This window comes from Leucopleurus acutus (genome assembly GCF_964270905.1).
Source record: "Leucopleurus acutus genome assembly, chromosome: 19".
Lineage (NCBI taxonomy): Eukaryota > Metazoa > Chordata > Mammalia > Artiodactyla > Delphinidae > Leucopleurus > Leucopleurus acutus.
The window spans coordinates 56,528,017-56,541,003 of record NC_139161.1 but is presented as its reverse complement, the minus strand read 5'-3'; the positions used below and the strand labels follow the sequence as shown (position 1 = coordinate 56,541,003).

Below are 12,987 nucleotides of genomic sequence, written 5' to 3'. Positions count from 1 at the left end.
ACCAAACAACTGTGCTCTACACTGTAAGCCTCATTGAGGATTTATTTACCCTTGCACGTCTTTGTTTTTGAGGAAAGTAGACTGCAGAGAGTTCATAGTTAACCCGACTCCCCATCCCGATGGGGATGCTAAACCCGTCAGCTTTCCTCATCCTGTAGATGACAGTAATTAATGTGTTTTTCCTCTGAAATCCTATTTTAGCTGTTTCCTCTTCAAACTCCTCCTATTTTGGATAGCTCTTTTTCCTACCCTACTGAGATAATTTAAAATATGGTTTCTTTTTTCAGAAATATTGGTAATAGTTCCTCTGGAATGGCACATTCTGCAGCTTTAATCTCTGCTGAAAGGCTACTGGGGAGTCTGTGCTTTTCCCCAGGGCCAGAGGGCAGGAAGGCTGAGATTACCAACCAGTAGCTCCCACGTGAAGTATGTTATCTCTGTTTTACTGGCCGAAATATGAGGTCGAGTGGTTAAAAGTCAGAGACGATAGGGAAGGAGGCAAGAATGCTGACTTTAAGAAAAATCACCAGATACTCCTTCTTGTAGTTTCAGTGATGCTTGATGTTTGCTTCCACAGTCCAAAACTTTTTCACACCTTTGAGCCAATTTTCTTCACTGAGATAGTCCAACAGTTTCTGGATAGATCTCCTGGCTCATCATATAAAAGTGTAACTAAACTTCCAAAGTAGGTTGGTCTAGCCTATTTCTCAATTCCGTGAAGGGAATGTATATATATATATATAGTGCGTATGTAGATGTATATACAGTGGTGAAATCTGTGAATTCATGTCACACAGTGGCTCCAGCATTGCGTCGGCAGTAAAGACAGTCTGTGTCTCCCTTGTGTCAACACTGACCTCCTCCCTGGTCTTTGCTTTATCCTACCCAGACCTTCAGGCATTTTTAAGAAATGGGGAATGGGCACACATTAAAAGTTCTTTTGAAAAAGGAATTGCAGATTTTTAAAACAACAAAGAAAAAAACAACAGAAATGAGATATCTAATTATCATTTCCCCCTCCAAAAAAAAGTAAAGATAACTTGACTGAAATATCAAAGAAGGCAAAAGTGTGAGAAAACCTGCGTCATTAAACTAACACAGCACCAGTGGCTTATGGCCACAACTGTTGAGGAATCTGTGCCGGGCGTAATGCAGATGGGCACCAGACTGTTTATGAACCAGTTGATATTACGTCTGAGATAAACTTCAAAATAATTCATTTAGAAAAATATTAATTGCCAAAATTGACACAAGATGAGGCAGAGTGTTACAAAAAACAATAACCACAGAAGAAACTGAAAAGATACTTGAAGATTCTAATCCCTTTCTTACCCTCTACCCCAAAAGTACCAGTATTAGGTGGCTTTGTAGAGGACCCATCAAATTTTGAAGGAATAGAAAATTATTTTGCTATTGAAACTTCTTTAGGATATAGAAAAATATGAAACATTTCTCACTTTATTTGTGGAATAATTCATGTTCTCAGAATTGATTAAGCTATTGATCAAAAGAAAAACTACAGGAACATCTCATTAATGCATGTGGATGACAAATCCAAAGCAAAATAATGATGAATCAAGTCTAGGACTATATTGAAAGAATAATATACCATGATCAAATAGGGTTTACTCCAGGAATAAAAGTGAATCTAATATTAGGGTACTTACCGGTTTGGATCAGTGGATCAAAGGACAATATACATTTTGTCATTGCAATAAATCTCCCAAATACATTTATCTAATATTGACTTGAACAATGTCTATTTCTTATAAAACTTGGAATTAGCAAGACAGTGCCTTAAAATTAGGAAAAAAAAATATGTATGTATTTCATATATATAATAAATAGTGGCTTTAATGGCAGTACACTTTTGGAAGGATAAATAGGTTTTGTCTCTCCTACTCACAGTTTTGGACTGGCTTCGAGACCCATCACTTCTCAGCAGGAACGCATGCTTGAGCTAGGTAGCAATCTCCGCTCCATCAAGACTCCAACAGGATTTCTTTTTTCCACAGGACAAAGTGATTCTAACATTCATCTGGAAGAATAAACAGACAAGAATCATTAACGTTTTGAACAACAGAGTCAGAATTTACTTTGATGTACATGAAAGTATACCATAATGTGATAACTGGGCCAATGGAAAGAGGAACCAAGATATTCAGACTACTGGAAGGATGGCATTTGAAATTATTAGATAAAAGATGGATTATTTCATGTCTTGTTTGTTACAGGAAAATTCAGGAATTATAGAGAAGTATTTTGTGTACTATGCAATGGTATTATGTTGACCGTAATTGCTTTGTTTGTTAGAAAACTACAGAAAGGGCTCAGGGTATTTTAACACCATCCCATAGTCATACAATTGTGTTTATTACACTATCCTAATTCACCTAAAGAATTAGATCAAGGTTATTTTCTTACAGCCTTGTGGGTTGATAATTATAAAAAATAAAAATTACACAGCACGTATTCTATGCCAGGCACTTTTCTAAGCTGTTGAGGTATATGAAGACGTTTAATCATCACAACAACCGTAGGAGATCGGTAGTGTTATTATTTCCCATTAAGTACATCCGCGAGGAACCAGGGGTGCACAGCCTTGCGTCTGTGCGACTTCTCCGCGATCACGGTCACACCTCTAGTAAGCGGAGCAGTTGGTACCTCAACTCAGCCTCCGGGTCTGTAAGACCCTCCCTCTGCTGGGAAGGAGCTCAGTTTTCAGGCCCTAACGTGCCTTTCTGCTCCGCGCAGGGACCTGATGCCGAGGACCCTGGAGGGGCAGATCACCATGGAGAAGACGCCCAGCTACTTCGTGACGCGGGAGGCGCCCGCGCGCATCTCGGCCATGTCCAAGGACACCAAGCTGCTGGTGGTGGTGCGGGACCCGGTGACCAGGGCCGTCTCGGACTACACGCAGACGCTGTCCAAGCGGCCCGACATCCCCAGCTTCGAGAGCCTGGCCTTCAGGAACCGGACGGCGGGCCTCGTGGACCGGGCGTGGAGCGCCATCCAGATCGGCCTGTACGCCGAGCACCTGGAGCGCTGGCTGCGCCACTTCCCCGCCCGCCAGCTGCTCTTCGTGAGCGGCGAGCGGCTGGTGCGCGACCCGGCCGGCGAGCTGGGCCGCGTGCAGGACTTCCTGGGCCTCAAGCGCATCATCTCCGACAAGCACTTCTACTTCAACCAGACCAAGGGCTTCCCCTGCCTCAAGAAGGCCGAGGGCAGCGGCCGCCCTCACTGCCTGGGCAAGACCAAGGGCAGACCCCACCCCGAGATCGACGGCCAGGTCCTGCGGCGGCTGCGCGACTTCTACCGGCCGTTCAACCGCAAGTTCTACCAGATGACGGGCCACGACTTCGGCTGGGACGGATAACCTTATAATTTAAAAAGAAAAAAAATATCAGAAGATAATATATTTTTTTACCAATCGGTAGAGAAGAGGCAGTTTAATATTTGCGCTGCTGATATTTCAGTATTTTTTTCCCATGAATGTTGTTAAAGAGATCGTTCTCGAGATTGTTCTCGCCTCCGCCCTCACCGTCATGTACAACTGCGCGCGCAAACACCTGGAGAAACAAAAAAGGAAACGTGCACGCATCTAACTAAATTCTCTCCATTTTCCATTTTCACTTCATGTTTTATAGGCACAGTTATGAAGTATGAGCATCAGCTGCCGTGAAAACTTTTAAGAAACTCCTGAGGGTACAGCTCGTGCTCTCTCTCCTTTTTTAACAAAGCCCGGATAAGATTGATGTCTACCCTTATGTTTTTCTCCCGTGCCACTTTTTCTTAACCCCTTTCCCAGTTAGTGATTCTGTATGTTTGCACATCACTTCCCAGTTACCACAGTGCTTTCAAATACAGTATCTTTCTTGATCCTTATACTCAGATGTGATATAATAACATAATACATGGAGATTATTACCCCCGTTTTACAGATAAGGAAACTGAGTCTCAGGAAGCTTAAGTGATGTGTCCTAAGGCCAGATGGCAGACTATGGACAAAACCTCATCTTCCACTTGTTCCCTATTTTGTGCCACTTTTTCCAGTGAGAATGGGAAAGGCACAGACAGCCTTCAGAAATGGTTAGCTAGTTTGGGGACCAACAGAGAGGGTTTCCTGTTGCTTTCTAAGTTCTAGGCTAGCCTCTATGGCACTCAGACACCTTACACAGTTGTACTCAAGGAGACCACTCTGTCTTGGACACAACATCTTTTAAGAGCCAATCTTGGGTTGTTAAAGCACCCTAAGACATGGATATCTCGACTCAATTGAAGTTCAGAGAAATTACTGGATCCTTGTATGGAGAACAAGATGGCCAGTCACACTAGGAGTACAAGGTGTGGTAGGAGAAGAATTTACCTATTCTTGTTTTGACTGTATTTTCCTTTTTTTCTTAAAGAAAAACCCACTTCAGTAAGAGCTTACAAATATGAATCTCATTTTACAAACCTCTTTTTTAACAAAGAAAATCTGCCTCTCTTTGTAATATCTTATTTCTAAACTTGCAGCTAGTACTAAAAAAAGGTCAATCAACATCTCATTTACAAGGCCCCAATTTTTCATGGGTGGAGGGAGGGCTGTCACTTTGTCACTTTATTTTTCCCCATTTCCTCTTTGTACCAGTTATAACCTCATATTCGTTAATATTTGGAAAATAAGAAGTGCAGATATGGGTAAAGTGATTTTTCCTCTTCTCCCATCTGTTTCTGCCTGTTCCCCATTTAGATAGCTCAAATAAAACAATAGTTTATTAAGAGTATTCCTTTCCTCTCTGAGTGGGCATTAACGAGATTAGCATTAATGGGAATTAAATTGGTTTAGAGAAGAGCACATATGCACAAACTATATAAAACATTCATAATTAGTCTGTCAGCAACATTTTTATTACAGGTTTAAACCCAAGAGGAGAATGTCTCCAATCTCATGGAAATTTTCCATATCTGCTAAAATGCAAAGGACCAGACACTCCAGTATTCTAAAAGAATATTCTTCTCCAGTGTTGTCAATCAAAAGAAACTAAAGTTGTTTTAAAATATGCAGTTTCATTGTGCATTTGACATAGATGCTGCATCGGGTGAAGTAAATATTTCTTGAGAAGTCTAACACGGGATTAAAATGAAGGAAAAAAATCTAAGTTTCTAGATAGTCTATCATTGCTCTAAATCTCTGGATTTATTAATTCTCTTTTACGGGGGTTAAGTAAACCCCCAATCCAGGTCCCCTTTCCCAGCCGACAGCCTTCCCTTCTAGGCCCTCAATTTCCCGATGCTACAGCCTGTTTTTTTGTTCTACTTGAATCATCACTACCAGCAACAAGAAACGCATTTTAAACTTTTCGTCTTTTCTCTTAACTCACGTTTGTGCTTCTGACTCCCTAATAAGCATGTGCCAGACCTTCTGCGAAGGTGGCTTTTGCACAAGGACACAAGTGCATCTAACAACTGTATTCAGCAACCTTCATCTTTTTGTGTTAAGAAATAATAAAAGAACAGAATTGAGTGCAAAGAACCTCTTCTTGCATGTAGATTTTTTGTTTGGTCATATGATTTTTAAAATGAATGACTACAGAGCATTCCAGGAAAGCCTTCTAACTTCTAAGATTTCATAAGAGTGGTAGAGGTTTTAGATCCCAGCCAAGTGTATAAAGATCTTGGGTCAGTGTTACCTCAGAACAGGAATTTTCCATTTCTGCCTTTATGTGGTACTTCCTCTTGTTGTACACGGACTTGGCCTCGGATTTCTTTCGTCCATTTGGCTACATCAGATCATAGGCTGTGCTCTTGATTTGAACATTGTAATCATCCTTCCTCCAAGCTCACTCCTCTTAGAGAACAACCAGAGGTCTACAGCTTCATTCTGAATCGTTTGCTTCTGAGGCCACACCTATAGTGTATAAATTCTTCCAGTAACTAAGAAATTTTAAGGGAAATTAATTTTGTCCTATGAACTATAGATTAATAAGCTTCCAGAGAACAGATATTTATTATTCCAGAAGTATTAATCCCACTGTAATTTTCTTATTTTCAAAAATCCTCAAAGTTAGAATAAACCTGAATGGTAATGCGGATTAAATCCCCATTTGGCACTTGAGTCCTTTCTTTAGCTGGTTATGCAGGGGTTTAAAACATTGATGTGTCTCTAAATTAACTCTTGATTTTACAGTTGTAAAGAGGATACGTTTCTTCTGAACACCTGCATCCTGTTCTGTCAGCTGAGACCTGCCAAATCTGTTACCCATGAAGATAACCAACATTTAATATGTGAATAAATGTGTCTATAAAGCGATAATAGCTTATATTAGTGTAGCAGATTACCCTAAGTACATCTTCCCCCCTTAAACCAACACCTACTCTCCACTTACATTCCACCGTACAGATGAAAAAACTAACACTTAAGACAGTGGCTCTCAACGAAAAGCAGTTTTTCATTCCAAGTGATGTCTGGAGATATTTGGGGGTCCCAAGCATGGTGGATTATAGATGCCATCTAATAATGTACATGAGAGCCTTCATAACAAAGTATTATCACACCCAAAATGTGTGATAATTCTTCGTTATCACACATAGATATCAGCACCTCAGTGGTGCTGAGGTTTCCAGTTGACGAAGAAGTACACCAGTTACAGCTAGTCTGTGTCCAAACCAGGTCTAAAAACCAGACTTTAATTAAGGTTTGGCTAGTAATTCTTTCACTCACCACTCTAGGTTTTCTCTTGAAAACCTTTCCTTCTCTAACTCTGTAAGTGACTCCACTATAGTAACTAGATCAGTGTTTAAGGGTGTGCTTTGTCAAGAGAAGTACTAAAGAGAAGCATCGCTGAGCTGGGCTTTTTACAACTGAGATACAGGAGCAGCTTGTAACAAATGGATCGCTGCATTTCTGGGAAGTGGAATCAGTCAGCTTCGGGTGGAAAAATGTCATTCTGATAAAACATTTCTGAAGTCTTTTTCAAGTTCAAGTCTTGCAGCTTCAGTTTGCCTCCATGAGAGTGCCATGACAGTATTTCTTGTCACCTGACACAAGCAAGTGTCGAGAAATACAAGTAAATGGCTCGACTTCTGTAAACCAGCTAAATCCAGATAGATGTGCTACGGTTTACAATTGGCCCTGAATGGCTGAATAATAGCAAAGGAAGATGAATTCTTACTGCCACATTTTCTAGAAACCCCAGGTCTTTGTATGGGCCCACCACAGAATCAAGGAAGAGACAATCGTATGGTTCCCCAAATTAAGAAAATATGGCTCACCGTCCAGTGAAAGTCTTAGTGTAGAAATAAAACACCCACCTGTTCTCCTGTTGCATCCTGTAATCACTGAGGAAGAAGGGGACTTTAAAAACCCAAACATCAAGAAACATCAGCGCTACTGTAGAATTTATGGTCTTTGAAATATCTTCATCGACGTGAAGACAGATTTGCATTCAGACCCTCAATTATATGGTGAAAACCATGGACAGGGAAAGTACAGACCTGTTTGTCACATCATGAAATTGTGGAATGGCAGGTCTTTCGTTTAAAGCTTAAAGAAATGAATTTTGGAAAATTACAAGGCAGTGCAACCTCAAATACAGAGTAATAAAATAATGGATTTTCGTTACGTCAGGAGGAAATAAAACTGAAAATAGAAATTGCTTCTAATATATGAATCTATTGTGGGACATTTAGAATATTTAGTTAGTATGTTTCAGGCTATAACCCTAATTATCTAGTTAAATTTCCAACAGTTGGTTGTGTTCTTTTAATAGCTATAGGCGCAACATCTTAATTCTCCTCTAATTTTACTGTCAAAATAAAAAGTAACAATACAGAGGGCTCCTACATTCTGCTGTGAGTCCTTTTCATCCCCCAATTCCTGGGTCTGATATTTTAGGTATATTCGAAGGATCACATATGATGAGAAATGGCATCCTTCGTTAGCTCCTCCTGGCTGGTACATGATGAGGCCAGATTCCTAGGCTGGCGCTAACTGATAACTCCTCCGGGGCATTCAGGTTACTGTCTGGTCTAGACATTGTCCAACTATGGTCCACGTACCCAAAGTCACTTTGTAGTAATCATAAAGTGTTTACCATCCTTGGGGGCTTGTTTTCATCACAAAGAGAAGTGATGTGACTTCTCTTTCCCCTCCTACCTCCTAGATCCCTGCTTCCTTCACTTTTCAAGTAACTTCTCCCCCCCATCCTGCCTGTGTCCACTGCTCCCTTGTGTCCTTATGGGCTTAACCCTACTGGTCTAAGTTCTACCCTCTCATCAGAAGCACCATACTTGATGGTGTCCACTTCACGCTTCAGATTCATGGGGAAAACCTTGTGGTCCACCTGGGGCAACTGCTCTGATCTTTAGCTCTACGGAAAGTAGTTTGTTTATCTGATGTAGACACCCAGACAGATGCAGGTCAGATGAGTTTCATTTTCCCAGAGAATACTTACATTAGGAAAACAGGGCCCAAAGGAAGATGGATGAAACAGAGGTGAAAGTTGTGGGCACATTTTTGACTGGAGCTGGAGGTGCTCTTGGAACCTCCCAGGTTCCCAGGGCCCTGCCCTTCATCCCTGACCTGAAGAACCAGGGTCAGCAGCTTGGCATTCCACTCCTGAAGGGCCGTCTGCCTCTGGTCTGGGCAGTGGCATTTTCCTCCCACCTGTTTTCCCACAAAGCCTTATCTAAGCTCAGATTTCTTTATTTCAAGCCTGCAACAGCTGGTCAACTAGGGAACAGTAGGAAGCAAGAAAATTTTGCAGTCATTTCACTGCAGTTTTTCAGAGGGAACAGAGTTCCTGATGAGTTACTATCAACTGATACCTTCAGAGCAAAACATAGTTCTTGTTTCAGACCACTTGATCTTACCCCTTAAGCCCCAGATCAGTTGTACTTCGTCATGAAAAGTCCAAGTAAATATTCTAGAATAATAATAACTTACCTTTATATAGAATGAGTCAAAGCACTTTTATACCGTATTTAGGCCTGAACAGTTTTTTTCTTCTTTTTCTTTCTAAATTAAAAAAAAAAAACAGTTTAGGCTATTACAGCTCTTCAGCTGTAATATTTCCAGCGAACTCCACATTTCCCCTCAACTGAATAAGTTACAAATATCTTGTCACCCCTTTTTTCCCACCCTTCTTACTTCCATATCATCTTTCTTCTAGGTGACCTTTTACCCTGCAATACTTTCTTGTATCAAAATCTTTATGCCAAACGTCATCTTGCATCTTTATTTTTTGGATTCCTGCCTTTCTTTTCAATGAGACTCTCAGTTGTCATTTTTCCCTTTTTGTAACCATCTGGCCCCAGAACGATACCTTGTTTTCATTTCCCAACTTGGCCTTGACTCTCCCTTCTTTGATCTACTTTACCTTTTCTTAGAGTGTGCCTTTTCATTTTCGGAAAAGTCCTCTTTAGAGAAAAATCCCCTTCCCACTAGCGTCTGAGCGTCTGGAATTGAGAACTTTCTTGGGGATGTAGCTTTCTGATCCCTTCTTACCCACTAAGATGCAAAAGCACCGAACGGCATTGGCTCCCAACTGTGAAATGATTGTGTTGAACACGTTTAGCTCTTCCTCCATCTAGCTGTAAATAATGAGCTCTTTTTCAGACTCTTTGGCCTCTGCTATTTGAGTAAAAAGTTCCGTATGAGCTGAATGATAAACTCCGCTAGCCTGAGCCATATATAATGAATACACGGAAAAATTGGAAGCAGATCTCTCTTGACCAGCATCATCCTGTGTCCTAAGTTAGGCTGCAAATCTCCCGTGTGATAACAATGCCCAGGGTCTGTTTCCCTCATCAGTCCTTCGATGTGTGTCTCTAGCTCTCTCGCCAGTCTGTTCCCTGCTTGTTCAGGCCCATTTATTCCTACGACATTTTCATTATCTAATTGACTCTGGCTCCAGTTTCTCTAGCCTGATCGTCATCCTTTTTACTGTCCTCTCCTTTATTTCTACTCTGGCCACTGTGATGTCTGCTATGTGTCTAGAACTGTGCTGAGTCTGCCTTTGCCTGACCCTTCCTAAGCAGCCCTTCTCATTTCCTACATTACTTAAATTTTTTTTCTCCACTCACTGTTTGAGGCCAGGGATAGAGCCGTAATGATAAACAATATGATTATGTAGTCATTAGATTTATCTCACACTTCAAAGTTAAATATGCCTTGAAAAGAATCCATGACCTGCCCACTCCATCCATTTTCTTAACCCTAGCTTCCTTTAAAAAAGAAAAAAAAAAAAAAAGATGTTTCATTTCATCAGCTTTTTCTGTGCCTTAAAGATGAAACCCCATGTCCTGTGGATTATTTTGTGAACAGTCTTGATTTGACCAGAAATGATGAACTCTTGCATGAATCATTCAGTACCACTAAACCTCAATTTTCTCATTTATTTTAAAAAATGCACAGGATAAACTGTACTGTCAAGCTCAGTCCAACTGAAATGTCTGGAAACATTTTATGGTTGGAGCTGTCACAATTATTTTTCTTCTGTCTCTTAAAATGCTTATCATTAAATCAATTGCTTTACCTATTTCCCATAGGCCACTAAAAACTGTGACCAAAATTTGCTTTTATTAATAAGAATCAGTGCTAGCTGGCCACCAAACCTTTCCTTCCTCTATCACTTAGCTGCATTTGTCAATGTCGGAGGAGTGATGACTGCCCTTGAATTGTGTGTTTCTTCCTATTTTCTCTGCAATCCTGGCATTCTCACTCCTTGACTGTAAGGCCGTTATCTTTTCTGGATTCTGAAAAAAAAAATTCTGTTTAAAAAAATGGTCCTAAATTACCAATGGTATTTTTTATGGAACTAGAGCAAAAAATCTTAAAATTTGTATGGAGACACAAAAGACCCCGAATAGCCAAAGCAGTCTTGAGGGAAAAAAACGGAGCTGGAGGAATCAGACTCCCTGACTTCAGTCTATCCTACAAAGCTACAGTAATCAAGACAATATGGTACTGGCACAAAAACAGAAACATAGATCCATGGAACAAGATAGAAAGCCCAGAGATAAACCCACGCACCTATGGTCAACTAATCTATGACAAAGGAGGCAAGGATATACAATGGAGAAAAGACAGTCTCTTCAATAAGTGGTGCTGGGAAAACTGGAGAGCTACATGTAAAAGAATGAAATTAGAACACTCCCTAACACCATACACAAAAGTAAACTCAAAATCGATTAGAGACCTAAATGTAAGACCAGACACTATAAAACTCTTAGAGGAAAACATAGGAAGAACACTCCTTGACATAAATCACAGCAAGATCTTTTTTGATCCACCTCCTAGAGTAAGGGAAATAAAAACAAAAATAAACAAATGGGACCTAATGAAACTTAAAAGCTTTTGCACCGCAAAGGAAACCATAAACAAGACGAAAAGACAACCCTCAGAACGGGAGAAAATATTTGCAAACGAATCAACGGACAAAGGATTAATCTCCAAAATATATAAACAGCATATGCAGCTCAATATTAAAAAAACAAACAACCCCATCCAAAAATGGGCAGAAGACCTAAATAGACATTTCTCCAAAGAAGACATACAGATGGCCAAGAGGCACATGAAAAGATGCTCAACATCACTAATTATTAGAGAAATGCAAATCAAAACTACAATAAGGTATCACCTCACACCAGTTAGAATGGGCATCATCAGAAAATCTACAAACAACAAATGCTGGAGAGGGTGTGGAGAAAAGGGAACCCTCCTACACTGTTGGTGGGAATGTAAATTGATAACAGCCACTATGGAGAACAGTATGGAGGTTCCTTAAAAAACTAAAAATAGAATTACCATATGACCCAGCAATCCCACTACTGGGCATATACCCAGAGAAAACCATAATTCAAAAAGACACATGCACCCCAATGTTCACTGCAGCACTATTTACAATAGCCAGGTCATGGAAGCAACCTAAATGTCCATTGACAGACGAATGGATAAAGAAGATGTGGTACATATATACAATGGGATATTACTCAGCCATAAAAAGGAACGATATTGGGTCATTTGTTGAGACGAGGATGGATCTAGAGACTGTCATACAGAGTGAAGTAAGTCAGAAAAACAAATACCGTATATTAACGCATATATGAGGAACCTAGAAAAATGTTACAGATGAACCGGTTTGCAGGGCAGAAATTGAGACACAGATGTAGAGAACAAACGTTATGGACACCAAGCGGGGAAAGCTGCGGGGGGAAGGAGGGGTGGGATGAATTGGGCGATTGGGATTGACATGTATACACTAATGTGTATTAAATTGATGACTAATAAGAATCTGCTGTATAAAAAACTAAATAAAATAAAATTTAAAAAAATTTTTAAAAAAAGGTCCTTAATAACAGTTTCTACTTTGGGACTATCTTCATCCATCCATTTTGGGTCTTTAATTTACAGACTACCCCCCACCTTGAACGATAAAATATAGCCATAAAGAAACTCATTCATGCTTGTGTTAACCATATCCTTCATCATCACTTTGATCTGGTCCAGACAGACCATGCTTTTCCTTTGACATATGCTATTTTCCGTGGATTTTTTATACTCTGGCTTTTCCCACCTCCTGCACCATTCATTCCCTGCTTGCAAAGGAAGAAGATAGAACCTCACTCTGTGAATCCTTTACTACTGAGAAAATGCACCATTGACAACCATTTGGAAATGGGGACCATACTTCTTGCCTCTTGATCAGCAATACAAATGCCTTCTGAGTCTAGGGTTTGCCCAAAGATTATCCTCAAGGGACCAGAAAAGGCACTATCCATTGTGCCTAAGGGCCTCATAATTAAATCCAATTGGCATGGATTTGTGGGAATTTACTTAGTTTCCAAGGATCTTTTGAACTCTTTTTAAAAGGGTCCTTAAAAAAATTTTTTTTTGGTAAAGTACACGTAAAATCTACCATCTTAACCATGCAGTATATAATCCGGTGGCGTTAAATACATTCACAATGTTGTCCTGTAACAATCACCACCAACCATCTCCAAAAC

General features: G+C 40.2%; 1 protein-coding gene across 1 annotated transcript in view; it reads left to right on the top strand.

The window, feature by feature from the left end:
- Positions 1 to 3,376, top strand: part of HS3ST3A1 (heparan sulfate-glucosamine 3-sulfotransferase 3A1) — a gene marked incomplete at both ends in the record, with an annotated part of 87,798 nt that extends 84,422 nt beyond the window's left edge. The window contains one exon of the mRNA XM_082861214.1: positions 2,755 to 3,376. Coding sequence (XP_082717340.1) covers positions 2,755 to 3,376 — 622 coding nt within the window. The remainder of the gene's footprint in view (positions 1 to 2,754) is intronic.
- Positions 3,377 to 12,987: the final 9,611 nt, after the last annotated feature.